This window comes from Lissotriton helveticus, chromosome 9, assembly GCF_964261635.1.
Source record: "Lissotriton helveticus chromosome 9, aLisHel1.1, whole genome shotgun sequence".
NCBI classification, from domain to species: Eukaryota; Metazoa; Chordata; class Amphibia; order Caudata; family Salamandridae; genus Lissotriton; species Lissotriton helveticus.
The window spans coordinates 1,179,334,007-1,179,352,630 of NC_136070.1; the positions used below are offsets into that span (position 1 = coordinate 1,179,334,007).

Consider the following 18,624-nt stretch of genomic DNA (forward strand, 5'->3'; position numbering starts at 1 on the left):
ATGGGTCCCAAAATCGCTCGGGTCCAAGCCCGCTGACGCGATTGCCATTGTTAACACCCGCTGAAACTGAAACCTCGTCAGTGGGGTGGCATCGGTGTGTCTCAACAAACTCCCCCCCATGATGCCGCCCTCTGCGCTAAATACTCCTCCACGCATTTTACCGGGCACATGGGAGACTCCGGGATCCGCTGGACTACCACACTGTCCCCGATGGCTTCCTGGTAGGTCTTGGAACTGGCTATTGTGACCACCATTGTGTCACCCTTGATCTGAATGTGGTCTCGACACAGACCTCCCCCCGTATCCCACTTATTCCTTGCTACCAGCTCGCTCACCCGCATAGCCCCATGGAATGCTAATGCAAAAGCGGCCCGGAACAGCACCGTCTCTGATTGAGATGAACAAGTCGCAGGGAGTACGGACATTAACAGGGACAACCTAGCCAGATCTATCGGGTGCCTTCCATCCACTCTCCGACCCTCAAGGCGTTGCCACCCACGCAACGCTCTTTTCACGAGAAAGGACGATGTGGGGTCCTGGATGCCATGCGCCTGTGCCATGAAGGCAATGGCGGCCCTGTGCCTGTTGGCTGTTGCCAGTGATCGGCCTGCCTGATGTAGTGCTACCAGAAATTGCAGAACAGACTCCTCCTGTCCCCAATGCTCCCCCCCCGTTGAACCCAAAAATGACCAATATGAACGGAACGCTCCTTCATATGCCTTCCTTGTCCTGGGTGCTAAACTCTCTCCCACGAGGTTTTGTAATCCGGGGCACCGAGAGACCAGAGAGCTTCGGGAAATGGTGCCGCCACCAAGTCCGCTGAGGGCAGAAAACCCCTGAAGGCCTGCATATGGGAACGAGAGAGTGCATCAGCTGCCTGGTTCAGTACCCCCGGCACGTGTCTTGCCCTAAAGTGGACATTTAATCTCATACATAGCAGGACAATTTCTTTCAGCAATCTCAAAATCCATTTGCAACGTGCTGCCTGATTATTGATACATTCAACAACAGTCATATTATCAGACCAGAACACCACAGCACGATCATGCAACCCCTCTGGCCATGTTTTCAAGGCCACCAGAATGGGGAACAGCTCGAGGAACCCGATGTTACCTGTGAGCCCACTATCGTGCCACCACGCCGGCCATGTTTGTGCCGACCATTTCTCACCAAATATGGCGCCAAAACCCACACTCCCTGCCGAGTCAGTCCACAACCCCAGCTCCTCGGAGGAAACTGCTGGCTTGTTCCACACGACACGACCATTGAAATCCACCAGAAATGCCAACCATATGCGCATGTCCTGGCGAACCTCGGCTGACAGTCTTGTGCGGTGGTGTCCTTCCTTGAGACCCACCATGGCTTGTGCGATAGAGCGGGAAAAGGGGCGGGCCATCGGTATTACTCTGAGGGCAAAGTTAAGCTGACCCACAACCTGTTGCAGCTGATGGAGAGTTACTTTTCTCTCGCCAATGCATACTTCTAGTGCGGCCTTAAACTTCATTACCTTCTCCCTGGGCAGACGGAAGCACCCCTCTACTGAATCCAGCTCAATTCCAAGAAACTCGAGAGACGTAGATGGCCCCACTGTCTTGCCCGGTGCCAATGGCACACCAAAACTTTTCATGAGATTACAGAATTCCATCAAAGCCTGTTCACATTCCGTGCCCCCGGCTGCCCCCAGAAACAGAAAATCATCAAGGTAGTGCATTACCTGTGTGAGGCCCGTGGCTCTAGTGAACGCCCATTGCAAAAAGGTACTGAACTTCTCAAAATATGCACAAGAAATGGAGCAACCCATCGGCATACATTTATCCATGTAATAACGTCCTTGGAACACAAAACCTAAGAGGCGCTGATCCTGTGGGTGTACCGGGAGCAACCGGAACGCTGACTCAATATCTGATTTAGCCATCAGCGCTCCGGGCCCTAGGCGATTCAACATGGCGACGGCCTCATCAAAGGATGCGTACCGCACCGAACACAGTCCCGGGTCAATCGCATCGTTCACCGAAAGACCCCTGGGAGCAGACAAATTATGGATCAACCGAAACTCACCTGGGTCCTTTTTGGGGACTACTCCCAACGGTGAACATACAAAATTAACAACAGGCGGGTGCACATACGGCCCCGCAACCCGACCTCGGGTCACCTCTTTTGCAATTTTTGCCTGCACCACCGTCGTGTTTCGTTGCACAGATAGTTGATTCTTACACTGTGCTTCCCCCCGTAAACCCCCCGCCGGGATGCGGAAACCATATGAGAAACCGTCTCGCAACACCCCAGCGGAGACATGGTCTGGGTATCGGTTCAGCCAAGGGATCAATGCCATGATGTCAACAGGAGTAGGTAACTGTGCCCCTCGGGCGATGTTAGACCTGTTTGGCCCCCCCTCTACCTCCCGTCTCACCATTCTTTGCTCTGCACGAACTCTCGGGGTGTGAGGACTGTCCACACCCTGCACACTCATGCCTGAACTTGCATGTTCCTTGTGGCCTAGTGCACTTGCCTCTGTTAAAGCTCCAACACACCCCTTTTTTACCTGAGTTCCCATTATTCTTGTTGTGCTGATCCCCATTGGCGCCTGCCCGAAAGGGCGCCGCCAAGTAATGGCGGGGAGGCTCTACGCCATTCCCGCCCAAAGAAGACGACCTCGCCGTGTTCGGCATAACTTGCTTCTGCCAGGAAATGGAGTCGAAACAATCCCACGTCAGGGATGAGTCGTGCTCCTTGGCCTTACGAAATTTGTTATCATAACCCATCCATTGATTACCTTCATATGCTTCAAAAAATTCCATAATACGTGTCTGATAACAGGCCAATTCTGATAATACTTCAGGCCTACGTTCCCCCATGATTGCAGTAAACATACCGAACGCCCTGGCCCAATTAGCGATTGTTTCCTCCACCCTGAAACCCACCATTTTTGCACGCCATACACTCGGATGCAACAACTCCTTCTGATTTTTAACGTGTTCTATCTCATAGTGATCGGTTAACAACGAAAACATGTTCACATATTTATCGGCCCAAATCCTCTCTTTCACATCCATCGGGATATGCTGAACAATTTTTTCCCTCCTAGAGGGTAACGATCCCTCCCCTGCTATCGGCAACGGCTGCTTACCAGAACCATGAGCCGTATCTGTTGCAGCTGTTGTTCCAACGACCGGTGCCGGTTTATCCGAGGGAACCTGCGGGGAAACAAGAGGACAAGGTGCCTTCGCAGCATCTCTCGATTGCCGCAACTGCTTCATTATCAACCTGGCCTCTGCCGCCGTGTCTCTTGGTGCCGGAGCACTCTCGTTGTTTTTGCCCAACCATGCCGCCAACTGAGCGGCCAGTTCGGGAGGCATATCCCCCTCACTCACGGGCGTAACTACCACAGGGATCGGCTGTCCCGCGTTCGGGATCGGAACTGGTGCCCCCACCGGACCGACCGGGCTCGCCGGTGGTGACTCAAGAACCGGGGCCTCCCCACCTGCCGTCCTACTCCTGACCCTTTTACCTCTCCCGGCAGGGACTATTCCCGGCAATGCTGGCCCGATGGTCTTCTTCGGTCTACCATTCATTGCCGCCATCTGCTTCTTCATGTCCGCCATATCTTTCACCAGCGTGCGAAGCAGTTGTTCAGTCCCAACTTTCTTTCCGACCCTCTTGCCAGGCATCGTATCGCGGGATTCAAACGAGGTCCTGGATCCAAAGCTTCGGACTCACTGAAAGAGAAACACAAAAAATTACAAGTTCTCAAAATTGGCTCCTTGTTCCGTCTCGGGCTCACGAGCAACGAGGAGGTGCAGCTTCCAAGCACAGGAACAAGAGGATGCTTCCTTGGCAAGATGCTCCTTTTATCCTTCTTCGGGAGGGCGTGGCCTTCCCCAACATGCCTACGGGGCGGTTAGAACGGTGTAGGTGTCTAGGACAACCCTTCTTGGGCGGGAAAAGGCGCGCCCCGGCTACGCCACTACGGGCATACCAGCCAAGCCACGCCTCCCGCCCAAAACGGTTTCCAGGGGGGATCGGGGTACTCCACCATACGTTCGGGGGGACCGAGTGGTCGCCCCTTTCCAATTTTGTAATTTTTGCTGCCAGAGCGTCATAAAAAGTGATGCTACGGAATCGCAAGGGGCTCATAAATATGCCCATCAGTGTTTAATGGATTGCTTTGCTAAGTTGAGGCTACATATGTTTTATTTATAGCATGGTTTGTGATTCTTTCGGTAAGTCCCTCTGCAGAGTCAAAGAAGCACCAGGTAAAACATGAAGTGGGTGGTCAGGTTTCCAATTCATATACATTTAAAACAAGCCGCTTACAATCCAGGTTTAATATTGCAAATGTTTATCCTGCTCTTATTCTGATACATACAAAGTATCTCATAAAAACAGAAGTAGTCCCAGGTTTCTTTTCCATTCTATGGCCATGTCCGATTATAATATTAAGTATGTGTCCTTGCAGGCCTACCATTTCTGTTCACAAAGGTTATATTCAGCACTACTCACTTAATTATCAAAAAAAGATTATTTGTTGAACAAAGGTCTTTTTTCCAGATAAAAATGCTTCAACGCCTCATCAAGGGTAGTAAGTGCTATATAAATGCAATGTATGCTGCACCGGCTCATAGGAAATTAATATCTTCATCTTACTCCCGCCACTTTCAAACTCTTCCAAACGCAGCTGATGGAACCATTCAGTAAAGAATAGACCAGGGTACAGTGACCCATCTCGAGTTTGCAGGCTGCATGGCAGGATTGTATTACATCTATGGCTTTCAATAAACAACATACTCGGGCCCAGTCCTTCTCCAGCTGTGCTACCAGAATGTTGAAGTATCTCTTCCACAGGCTGTTCATACCACTCCTTCACATGTTCTACTAAAGAATCTGAAATATCTTTCTTTGTAAATGTAAATTGATACTTGTATAGCGCACTACTCACCCGCAAGGGTCTCAAGGCGTTTGTACAAACACCGCTGTGGAACCAATCCTGGCTTTCCTTGTGAGATGTCCACTCCTGGGCACCTCCAAGGTGGAGGCCGGGCATCCTTAGCGTTGTGGGGGTCGTTGTGGAGATTAAGCAAGCTATTGCCCAGAGTGGGACTCCATGATTGGAATAGGTACCGAGGCAAGAATTATCAGGTCCGGGAATTTTTGAGCCCAAGACCCACCGAGGCGGGGGATTGAACCCTGGTCCCGGGCTAGACCTCTGCATCAGGGTCTGCCGCTCTAACCATTGAGCCACACTTCTCCACTTTCAGAAGGTATTTCTAAACTGGTTCCTACTCAAAGCCTTTTTCACTGTGGATGTCTTTGCTCAGCAACCTAGTCAAAATAGTTTTACATATTTCATAAATATTTTGGCTTTCCACGACCTGCTTCTGGCTAATTTATTTTGTTTTCTCGATATACATGCCCCTTTCATTACTCTTTTTATATTATTTATTCCAGATCTAATCCGCCCTCTTTTTTCCTTCGTAATTTAGTCTTTTTTCTGGCTTCATCCATTGTTTCTCTCATCGGCATACTTTCAGCTCCTACTTCTAACTCTGTTCGCTTTTGATTCTTCTCTGTTCATACATTTTCCTCCTATTTCCTAAACAAATCAGTCTCTGAAGTTCTCAAAATACCATTTCCTACCTTCTGAATAACATGCCGTAATATCGTTTTCTTGAATTTTTGTCACATAAGTACTTGTTATTCTAGTTGTTTGTGCTTGTAACAGTCTCTGGGTATTTGCATTGCACATTTTGCTAACAGGTTTGCAATGTAAACTTGAAACCATAAAGGGCTCAATGGTTATAAATGAAAGCAGGTGGTAAGTAGGTGTATTCAGCCTAACAGAATTGGAAATTCCATGCAATTTTACATCCACTGAAACTGGAACCACACTGTTATTCCGGCTATAATGGGATTTAATACAGAATTCTACAATACTGGTGAGCTGTTGCCAACTGGTCATAGTAATTACTGGTAAGAAGTGTGCAACCCGCCACTACCTTGCAATTTGTAATGAGGGACTTTGTGAGTTTTTTCAATATGGAAATTAATTTCAAGATTTCTTTTTCCCTTCCTAGTAAAAGAAAAAGAAGATTTACACCCTGATCTGGAGTCTCAGTCCATTAAAGATGAGACGTTCGCAGATTACAGGTAAATGAATAAACATCTGCATTTTTGTCTGGTCTAAAACTCTGAAGCCAGGTATGAGTCATGTTACAATTAAAATGAAGAGATGTCCACCACTTAATTGACAAGGAAGAGAATTATGTATGTTTGAGAAATAAAGGCAGGATGTCAGGAACAGCGACGGCCCGTGTAGGGCGTTCCACCGGGTGGTGACGTGGGGCGTGTAAAATACAGAAAACGGACAATTACAGGTAAGTAACGTAAAAAATAAATAAAACAAACATCGTTGCGCGCGCTGCAACTCCAAATGCGATGCAGCGCACACAACAAAATTTGTTTTATTTATTTTTTACGTTACTTACCTGTAATCGTCCGTTTCCCGTATTTTACACTCCCCCACCCTGCCCCTCCCCCGCCCCACGTCACCGCCTGGTGGAACGCCCTACACGGGCCATCGCTGGTCAGGAATGTCAGGAATCGTGTGTGGTCCACAGTGACCAAAAAGTAATAGAAAGTAATAGGTTTGTGATTTGGTTCGAAGATAGGGAGACATATAACATTACACATGGCTGAAGGGGTGACTGGCACAAGAGAGGATGTGTACTTGTTGTACTGATTGTGGGAGTGTATGTGTTGACATGATGAACAAGTCTAAATAAATTAGGACTTAAAAAAATATTTTTTATTGCAATACCTTCACATTGACAAAATATTTAGAAAGCTATGCCCTATCTTTCCTGTCAGTATTAATTGTGGTCAAACACCATGTTCACTTCTGTATCCCACACTAACACCAGTCCCACATTCCAGATCTGTGTACCAGTGCCTGGTTCCATCCACCTCCAGTCTTGTAGTCTTCTACCATATCCTCACTCCCCCCTCTACAGCAGATGATGTGCTGAACACCTCAGCATTAATTAGCATGCAGATTTTTTGGCTCCACTGAAACGTGCAAGACAGGGGACACTGGTTAAGCAATATTGTATACAAAGAATAAGAATGTAGAACACCAAGTATTAAACAGTATATAAAGGAAGGGGTTTCTTTTCCAGGTATGGTGCTAAAATATGTATAGGAGTGGAGGAGAGTGGCGTTACATTGCTTGTAGGTTATCGAACAAATCATGAATATGAAAGTGACATGGGAGGATTTGGTGACATTAATAGCTTAGATGGATTTCAAGGTGTATTGCCATGTTGTTTGGTCCGGCTAAAGACTACAGCATTAGCTATCCTCCAGCAAGTAATGAAATACTGGGGTTCACATAAGCAAGGTGTAATTGACTCTGAGCTGTAACATTTTGACAATGAAATCACATGATAGTGATTGGGCTCAAATATGCCTACAGTCTTGAGACTCATACTGCTTTGTATCACTGTTTAGTTTTGTCTTGAGCTCTAGATATATTCAGTTGATTGCCAGAGGGCATTTACACCATGCCAGGACTGATTTATACCAGGAACGCTCAAAGATCTTAAAAAAAAGCTAATAGGCTGCTCAATCGGCCATCTGCTAAGAGTGATTGCAGCAAAATGCCTACCCTCCATCTCTTATCGCTCGGAAATTCTGAATATTAAAGATGTCACAGTTTTAAACACATGCAAAAGAAACAGTTGATGGAAGGAATGCTGACAATTCAAACATTTGTCCGCAGTCACAAGGATCTTCGTTAAATCCATCCTTTCTTTGCTCACCACACCTCCCCAGTTTGGACCCAGCCACATGCAAATCAGTCTTGACCGTGTTCCTTGTGGGAACAGTCCAGCCCGAACTGCCAAGCCAGGTCCTCCCTGGACCGTGAACAAGCATCCTGGGACCGGTTTCAGGGCATCACCCTTCATCAGCCAGGCTAGCTTGAATCCAGTGGTGTGGAGAGCACGGGACCCATGTCTGGGCTCCTTCCCACTTAAGGCAACATATGCAAAAGAAACAGTTCATGGACAGAATGCTGACAATGCAAACATTAGCCCCCAGTCACAAGGATCTGGCTTAAATCCATCATTCTTTTGCTCACCAAACCACCCCAGTTTGGACCCAGCCATATACAAATCAGTCTTGACCCTGTTCCTTGTGGGAGCAGTCCAGCCCAAACTGCCAAGCCAGGTCCTCCCTCGACCGGAAACAACCATCCTGGGACCGGTTTCAGGGCATCACCCTTCATCAGCCAGTCTAGCTTGAATCCAGTGGTATGGTGAGCACGGTACCCACGTCTGGGCATACCCTTCCCACTTAGGGCAACATATGCGAAAGAAACAGTTGATGTACGGAATGCAAACATTCGCCCCCAGTCACAAGGATCTGCATTAAATCCATCATTCTTTTGCTCACCACCCCAGTTTGAACCCAGCCATATGCAAATCAGTGTTGACCCTGTTCCTTGTTGGAACAGTCCAGCCCCAACTGCCAAGTCAGGTCCTCCCTGGACCGGAAACAAGCATCCTGGGACCGGTTTCAGGGCATCACCCTGGATTTAGGCCCAGACCTCTGTACTGGGGTGAATATATGACATTGTTCTGCATTTTGCCCATCAATTATTCTTATTGCATTTGCCACCCCGAGTGGGACGGGTATGCCCAGACGTGGGTCCTGTGCTCTTCAGGCCACTGGCGTCAAGCTATCCTGGTTGATGAGGGGTGAACACCCCAAACTGGTCCTAGGATGCTTGTTTCTAGTCCAGGGAGGACCTGGCCTGGCAGTTCGGGCTGGACTGTTCCCCTTGGGCACAGGGTCAAGACTGATTTGCATATGGCTGGGTCCAAACTGGAATGGCATGGTGAGCAAAAAAACAATGGATTTAGGCCCAGATCTCTGTACTGGGGTGAATGTATGACATTGTTCTGTATTCTGTCCATCAATTGTTCTTTTTGCATGTTTCACCCCAAATGGGATGGGTATGCCCAGGCATGGGTCCCGTGCTCTTCATGCCACTGGAGTCAAGCTATCCTGGCTGATGGGGGCTGAAACCCTGAAACCGGTCCTAGGATGATTGTTTCCAGTCCAGGTAGGACTTGACCTGGCAGTTCGTGCAGGACTGCTCCCATTGGGCACAGGGTCAAGACTGATTTGCATATAGCTGGGTCCAAACTGGAATGGCATGGTGAGCAAAAAAACTATGGATTTAGGCCCCGATCTCTGTACTCAGGGTGAAATTTAAGACATTGTTCTGCATTCTGTCCATCAATTACTCTTTTTGCACATTTTTAAACACAGCACAATCCACATTTTTTAGGAGATTGTTTTTAATACCGCTACATACCTCACAGGCACAAATCAGCATAGAATATGGATTAAAAAAACAGATCCCGGCCAGACAAGGCACACTAGTAAAGTATTACTGGAGGATGAGGGAAGCAGAAGACAATAACATAGCCCACCACTGTTGGTTAGAGATAGAAAATCAAGTAAGGCTAGTCAATTCAACCGCAACAGTTTTGAAGGAATCTCTGCCGGCATTACAGATAGAGGAGGCCTAGTTTATCCCTGCAACGTACTCCGGTTTTAAAAAAGTTGTGAATAATGCCATCAAGCAGATTCCTCTATTAACGGACAAAACAACCTTTGCAAAAAAACATCATGCTTTGGCTGTGATACAAGCCTACCAGAAGCTGAAGCTGCAACCGTATCTGACTGAACACTTCTCCCACCAGAAAAAGCACTATCTGACGCTGCTACGAATGGGGCCATTTCCCTCAAAGGATCTGACCCCAAAATTGAAACACACATGGCCATCCAAGGCATGCCGCCTTTGTGGACAAGGGTACAAGTCATTATTACACCTATTATGTACTTGCCCTTTTTTTATTAGAAACTTGAAAAGACGTCCTTCGGGAGGCTCTAAGGAAGGAACAAATAAGAACATGCAGAGCAGCAGTCATCAGGTGTCCTGGAGGGTTGTCGATTCCCCTGACTTGAAGAGCCATAAAATTTAGGGAAATAGTGGCAAAAGAACTGGAAAAAAGTGACTCAATTCAAATAGCCTAACACTTTACTTGTAGTTACACATTCTTTAATTTCACTGATACACCTGTCAATATTTTTATTGAACTTGTTACCCACCGTTCGCAGTTACAACCTTAAGGTCTGTTTAATATAGGCTTTTAATTCAATTCAATAATCTTTATTTGGATATGAAATATCCATAAAAGCAAAGTTCAAGAATACCAGCAACAATTCGACTTTTTGTTAAACACACAATATAAATACAATAAGTAAAAAAGGGAGGTTATCTGATTACAAAGAATTCAGTTATAAATGTAGGTTAAAAGAACATATATGCTTTTAAAAATGTACACTTAAAATATTGTGTTCCACAATGGTTCTCCATACTTAATTGATTTTTAACAGATCAAATAAAAGTATATTTGACTTGACTTGACAGTTGATTCCTAGAGGTCATTTACACCATGCCATGCTGATTTATACCCGGAACTCTCAGTAAGTGATTGTCTTCAGAGGTCAGTTATATCAATATCCAGCCAAGCCAAGACCTATAAAGTTGCCTGATTGTCTACTGATGTTCCTCAATGAGAGCAGTTATGGTACCTGGTTTTAACTCTGTGATTGGATTCTGAGGGTGGGCTGTTAAGTGTTTTGACAGAAGCTGCAATGGCTCTTGAAATGTCAGAAATGCTTGGATAGCTATATATTTTCTTCATTGCATCCCATAGATCAGTTATGCTACGTTTTCTAAGTGCAAGTGATTGGCTACAACAAGGGCAGTTATTTTAGAAGCTCTTCCTGAAGCCTGTGGAAGCAATAGGCCCATAATTTTCCCTTACAGGGAATCAAGCTCACCACTGTAGCACTTGATTCTCTCAGGGTAGCGAAGCAGACCAGTCTTAGGCCTACTCAAGGGAGGTAGTACAGGCTAATAATCATCATTCATTGGCATGGAATAATAACATAATTGTCCAGGCATTGCTTTTTCTTTGGAAAAAGGAAGAGTACATTTATTACACACACACTAATAAATACTACACATTTGTTGGCAAATATATACATAAGGCAGATTGAAAGTACCCTAGATGATCTTATGAATTCATATTTGACTTGTAAAAGGTCATGACCCTCAAAATCACAGTACCCCCACCTACACCACACAACACATCACAATAGGGAGGGGGGTATCATTTTAGATAAACCAGGCATATTGGCTTTATTAAGGGTTCACCATATTACATGAACAACAAACCCACAAGTTAAAACACCAACAGGTTGTGGGGAAATGCAGTAATCAATAATAACCATACGTAAAAGTAAATCGGCCTTCATCAGTAGACACAATCAGCATTGTTATTTAAATAACACATTTTAAAATGATCATAGCATGTCTTTGTGTGTTTTTATCTACTTTCAGGCAACATAAAAAGCAACAATAAAACAGCCCCTTGAGGGCACCCCTTTCTGATCACATAAAACGCAGCCACATCCACAGCTCCTAGAGAATACTATACACCATGTACCTTCTTTATACAGTTTCAGGCCACATATGATGCCTCAGATCTAGCACCTAAAAGGCACTGAACTCTTGGCTGTAGAACAAAAGCTCCAGCATTGGGAGTGCTTTGAAACAATTTGTGACCCTGCAAACGCATGGTCAGCTGTTAAAAACATTGTGTGGAGAAACTACTGCACTCCTGCAGCTCCACCTTCACACTTTCTTTGTAATGTTGGTGGTGCCCCTGCCAGCAGATCGTTCCCCTAACTGGTTCTCAGGGTGTATGAAGGCGGCCAGTCTCACTGTCCTTTGGAGAGAACCAATGGTTCCTGGATCAACTGAGGGCAGAGTCCTTAGTCCTTTTTGGCATCAAGGGATTTCTCCTTCCAGTTACCCTGGGCTGTTACCATCCCAGGATACAGCAGCAGAGAGTGCAGAAGCACCAACAGCCCCCCTCTCTCTTTTGTGCAAGCATTTTTAAAAGGGGGTCAAAGTTTCTAGGAGCCAGGCACCCCTGGTTAATTCTAGAGTGTCACCTCAACTCTTCACCCCTGTCCTAACCCATCTGCACAGCATGCTGGGGCAGTCCAAGATAGCATCACCCAGAAGTTACTGGTCACATCTGCTCCTGGGTCTCAGCTGAGCCCATCAGTGACATCTCTGCCAGTGCCTTTCACATAAAAACTTCAAAGAGGAGCCCCCTCCTGGGTTAGCACCAGTTGTCTGGTAATCCTACTTTGTTCAAAGGGCCTGGACTGTCCCCAGCTCTACTACAGTGTGACAGGTCACAACAGATGCTGGTTTTCATCCCAATCCCTTCCTGCTTAGGAGCTGAGGGAAGCACTGTTCCTTACACGTTTTGTTTGGAGAGGCCTTTGTTCCTGCCGATGGAGAGTAATATAATTAACTGTGTCCAACAGGGTGACAAAAAGCCTGGGCTCTGGGCCTGAACTGATCCAGAGAAATATAACAATTGTGGATGACTCATAAAATATACATGTATTGTCTTAGGACCTGTGAATATAAACTGGAAGCACCATTTTCACACCAGTTTTGTACTTCATGGGACTTTGTAGGCCTAAGAAAAGCAAAACTGTACTCTTAGGCAAATGTACCCCTATGTGTATAATAAAGTGTCTCTACAAACAGAACAGTAAATCACATTGACTTTACCTATGAGTGCCCACTAACATTATAAGGCCTGTCCCAGGTCAATATCTAACCCTGCAGATTCCTTTTTACAGCAGATTACCTATGCACAGTTACCGGGCTACGCACAGCGGTAGTCTCACACGCGCAGCCAGTACACATGTGCACACACGTATGAACCTGTGTTCACATTTATCCATGTGCCCCTTACGCTGCTGCCTCTCAGCAGCCTTACCTTAAAAGGAGGACAATGATGGTACACATGCGCAGTCCATTTACCATGTGATTACCCTAGGTGAGACACATGTAGTGAGAGTCACCCACAGTAAAAGTCCAAACCTGAGTTATCCAAAAAGCAAAAAATTAGAGCGCAGTAAATGAGCAGACCCAATATTGCAACACACCTGAATCAAGATACTTGCCTGCTTAGAAGGTCGTTGGTCACTGGTTCTGCTAAGAGCTTTAAATGTCTGTGATAGGGCACAACAAGGTCAATGATGGTAAGAGCCCTAACGGTCTGCAACTAGCCCCATAGTCATTACTTGTACTAGGATCTCCTTAGGTCAAAGATTTGCCCTAGAGTCCTCAGTTGCACGAGAAATTCCAAATGTCTGTGGTTGAATCCAGTTAGTCAGTTGTAATAGGATCTATCAAGATTCATTGACTGTAGGGATCTCAGTTATGTTTAGGGCTTTTTTGGTCATTGAAGGCTAGGTCTTTCAGTCAGTTTTTTGTTTTACGGTGCTCAGTTAAACTTGGAGCTATATTGCTGAAATATTGGATTATACTAGAGGCTGGATTTGTTTCTAATTGACACGAGTATCTCAGCAGCAGCTAGTACTTATTATGGGAAGTACTAGAGGAGTCTGATTTTCTTTATGGTTTGCTAGTAAAAGTTTGTCATGGATGTCTTTTGTTTGGTTTTACTGTTGGTTTACATTTGCATTGCTAAACTTGGCACAAGAGAGGTTGCGAACTTTGTGGGATATGAACATGTTTATTTCACTCAAGATCTCTAGTAAAGTATTTTTTTTCTGGAATGCATGAAAAACAAATACGTAAAAATTACACTGTAGTACATATTGTGACTAAAATAGACTCTTCTCCAAGGCATTCGGATAACATTATCATCCAGACACTATGGTCAAGATTTACTAACCCTTTGCACTTTGGTTGCCTTGTGCAAGGTGTTGCAACAACAACTCCAATGCTTCAGTAAGATTTACAAAGCCAAGCAAAGGGCGAATTGGTCTGCCATGCATTACATTTCATAGTGGTAAGATTTGGAGGGTGGAGCATTAGCATTAGCATGTATCCACATACGGAATTAGATGCAATCCTAGATTTAACGAAGGTACTAAATCTGTGACTGTGCCAAAAGACTGCACTTACCACAAAACAGAGCAATGAGGAAAAATATATTAATTCTAAGTGTGATAGTTTCTGTATTACGCATAGAAAGAGGAAATTACATCTATGGATTGTTTATGTGTAGGAATGTATTCCTTCCTGCATTAAAACAATCATGTCCATAATGCAGGCACCCATGCAATTTGCGCAAGGCAGCACAGAGTGCACCAGCTCTACGAGCTATGGGGCATATTATCAAGGACCAGTGTTAAAATTATCGCCGTTTTATCGGCAAGAAACTGCTGATAAAACGGCGATAATGGGCTTGATAGTACGCTCTTGTTAATTCCCATAGAAGCCCATGTTAACACCAGTGACGATAATGTTAACACCGGTCCTTGATAATATGCCCTATAATAGTAGATATGATGCATTTCTGCTCTCTTCATTTCACACAGCGCAACACAGCTACTTTTTTTGTGCCTTGCATAGCGTTAAACAATATTAAATATACCCCCTACACTTGAACCTCTTTCACTCTACAGTCAGATGCCTAAGACTGGTCGCTCTACTTTTTGGGGTCCTGCAAATAATACTCAAGGTTACTAACTTTTTCTTTCTATGCACTCTAATGTTTATAGGTGATGGTGAGCAGCATGCTACACCGACCCCCTAAATAATTAAATTAGTCTGGGTACCCAAGTAGTGAGGATGAACACCACAGCATTTATTACATAGTTTAGAAAATAACACAATTTGAGAGCTCAAGGAAAACTTCAGAAAAGTACCACAAGGTCGAGAGTGACTAAAAACCATGGCTAATACATTCTCTGAAAGAGCTCAGATAAAAGACAGTGGTGGTTCAGGTATGCAAACGCCTTAATTTTACCTTGGAAAAAAATCCTGAAAAAACACGCCGTGTTGTATGCTCATGTTAAAGGTGGCTAGAAATGTCAAATGAATTTGGACCTAGAGTATTCGAAATACCTGTCTTGGTTACGGGTATGATGGCTGATATAATACAAAACATAGTAAGAGTTGCTCATCAGCAAAGTTGACGTTTGCTCACATCCACCGGAGAATATGTGCCCAATGCTAAAAAATGTATGACCGATTCCAAGGAATCACCCCCAACCCAAAACTTCAGTATTTATTAGTTGAGACCCTGTAGCTTTTTACACCCTTACATGCTTTTGGCACTTCCCTTGAAATATATTTTTTTACCTAATTTGGTGATTTATATAATGATCCTTTTGCTAGATGTCTTCAGCATTTTAGCAGGATTATATTTCGTGGTTTTTAGATGATACAAACGAGTTCACAACATATTTTCAAGTTACTAGGCTATCAATTGTTTTACACTAGAATATTATCAGAATTCGCCGAATCAATTTTATTTCCTAATAATTTAATTATTCGAACTGTGGATTTTGTTGTTGTGTGGCTTATATTTTTTTGAGTTCAAAATCAAGTTTATTAAAGAAGAACATGGTAATAATACAAATCCAGAACAATACTAATAAGGGAGCAATGGTGGAGAAATAATAAAGAGGGAGTAGGGGGGAGGGGAAATAAAAACTTACAATGATGAAATAATAAAAAAGAAGAGCAATTCAATTCAACATAATCAATACAATAACAAAATATAGAAGTGAATCATAATTAGGAATGCACAAAAATGAAGGGCATAATAAATAAGTAATGTAATAGAATGCAAATATGGCAATGCAGTAACATAGAATGGTTAAATAGAAAGAAATGTGAAGGGCATCAAGGAGGTTTAGGGACTTCCTGCTGCGCAGGTCGAGGGCGAAAAGAACGTAGTGCACATTTATCTAAAAACAATGTAATAGGAAGCCATAAGTCAGCACGTTTAGTTGCCAACTGTGGAGGAAAGACAAAAGCAGTATTGAGTCTGTGGTTATGACAGACATTATACCACCAAGCTTTAAAAGTAATACTGGATGCAGACTTCCAATTGATCGTGATCTGTTGAAAAGCAACCGCTAATAATAAATCAACAATTCGAACATTAAGGTCATTATGATCCCAGCAGGGGGATAGGCTACCGAGAAAAACATGAGCATTCGAAAACGGAATATTAGTGGAAAAAATGACATTAATTTGTGCCCAAACTTGCAACCAGAAGGCATGAACATTCTTGCAAAGGAACAACATGTGAAACAGGGTAGCTTGTGGGGAAGTACATGACCAACAAGTATCGGGTGTGTTAGGGAAACGTTTGTGAAGGGTGGAAGGAGTGTGTAATAAACGGTTATAAATGAAGAATAGGGATTGCGCCAAGGAAGCAGCCCTGGAGGATATGCAAATCTTTAACCAGATCCTATCCCAAAGGGGAGTCGGCCAGGAGAGGGAAAGATCAGTCTCCCACTGCTCCTCAACTTTGCTTTTAAGTCTGGGAATAGTGTGTACATGAAGCTGTTTGTAAAGAACAGAAGCCTTTGGAAGGGTGAGTAAAGTGGAATGAAGGTGTGCGATAGGGTCTGGAGTAGGTGTAGGAGGAGGAGAGGCAGGAAGTGTAACATACACGTCCATGACTGACGCCTTAAGGAGAAGATACTGGGGAAGACAAGAGAGGGGTAGGTGAAAGGCGAGACGGAGAGTGGAAAAGGGTATAAAAGTGGATTGTGAAAACAATTGGGAAATCCAAAGCAGTCCTTTGGATCTCCAAGACTTCCATAGGATGGGTTTGCCTCGGATCAGAAGGTATTTATTATGCCATATAGTTGAGGAGAGGAAGTCAGCAATACAAGTAGGAGCCGGAGGGTGAGAAGAAAGGAGGAGTTTGAGGGTGAACTTATGAATAGGGGTAAGGAGCGAGGCAGGCTTGCGGGAAAAGGAGATGCATTCAGCAAAAGAGAAAGGTGAAAGAAAGAGGCGCTCTACCTTTGTCCATAAAGGGCATGGAGAATCAGGGTCTTGCAACCAGAAGGAAGATTGACGTAGCAAAAAGGCCTTATGATAAGCAGAGAAATTTGGAAAGTTGACCCCACCTTCGGAGGTGGGACGAATAAGTCTAGCCAAAGACATTCTAGGTTTGCTTTTATGCCAAAGAAAGGAAGCTAATACCGAATTTATTTTTTTGATGAGTTTGGCTGGAATGGGAACGGGAATATTGGATAAGGTATAAAGAATAATAGGGGAGATCATCATCTTGATGGTATCAAGGCGACCCCACCATGACAAGTAAAGGGGATGCCATCTAGCTGTGAGATCAGATATTTTCTGGATGCACTTGGTTAAACAAAGGGAGACAGTGTCACAAATGGAGGGGGTAATATGTAAACCTAGGTATTTAATATTGGAAGGACTCCAGGTGAAGTTTGAGGCAGTGAAATCATTTTTAAAAGTAAACTTTGTTAAAGGTAAAATTTCGCATTTATCATTATTAAGTTTATAACCAGAGACTGAGGAATAATGTACTTCCGTTAAAAAAGCAGGGATGGAAACAGTAGGATTTGAAATAAATAACAAAATGTCGTCCGCGTAAGCAGCCAGTTTTATGGAGAGCTCTGTAGTACTGAAACCAGTAATATTAGGGTTTTGACGAAGTTTGGATAAAAAAGGTTCGAGGGCCAGGTTGAAAAGGAAGGGTGAGAGGGGACATCCTTGATGGACACCTCTACCAAGATTAAAATAAGGAGAGATTTGGCCATTAGCGAAAACTGCAGCCCGGGGATGAGAGTATAACAATGAGACTAGGGAGATAAATTTAGGACCGAATCCAAACCACTTAAGGGTGTGAAAAAGGTACGGCCATTCGACCCTGTCGAATGCCTTTTCAGCATCTAATGCTATGGCTGCAAGGGGAGATTGGAGACGAGAAGATTTCGTTAAGATGTTGAATAGGAGCCGTGTATTATCTGTAATGTAACGGCCTTTAACAAAGCCTGATTGTTCATCTCCAAGCAGGTCAGGGAGCAAATGATCTAATCTTATTGCCAATAATTTAGCGAAAATTTTATAATCTATATTAACTAGTGAAATAGGTCTGTAATTTTTACAATATTGGACGTCTTTTCCGGGTTTGGGAATTAGACAAATATGGGCGTCTGAAAAAGTACCAGAAGAAGTGCCCATGTCAGTAAAGGAGGATATAAGGGAGTGAAGTTTTGGAATAAGAAGCTTCGAAAAGTGAAGATAAAACTCAACAGTGAACCCGTCAGGGCCAGGGGCTTTGTTCAATTTCAAACGATGAAGAGCAGCAAATAATTCTGTTTGTGAGGCATCAGATTCTAAGGAGGAAAGGTCAAGAGGGAAGGAAGGGGGGGCCTGAATAGTGGAGAAAAAGTGAGTAAGAGACTGAGGAGAAGAAGGTGTATCTGAAGTGTATAGGGACTCATAAAAATGTGAGAAAGTAGCAAGAATGTCAGCATCTTTATGTTGTAAATGGGCATTATCATCATAAATTGATTCAATATTGACCTTATTTTGCTTGATCTTTAAGTAATTAGCAAGAATCTTCCCGGCCTTGTTCCTACCACCATAAAATTTGGCACTAGATTTAAGCAAATATAGAGAAGCATCTTCAGTGGACTGATCATTAA

At 44.2% G+C, this 18,624-nt stretch overlaps 1 protein-coding gene across 3 annotated transcripts in view; it reads left to right on the forward strand.

Annotated features, from left to right (window-relative positions):
* Positions 1 to 18,624, forward strand: part of CHL1 (cell adhesion molecule L1 like) — a 524,527-nt gene that overhangs the window by 494,491 nt on the left and 11,412 nt on the right. For all 3 annotated transcript variants that reach the window (XM_078661653.1, XM_078661651.1, XM_078661652.1), the window contains one exon: positions 6,072 to 6,144. In XM_078661653.1, the coding sequence (XP_078517779.1) occupies positions 6,072 to 6,144 (73 nt within the window). The remainder of the gene's footprint in view (positions 1 to 6,071; positions 6,145 to 18,624) is intronic.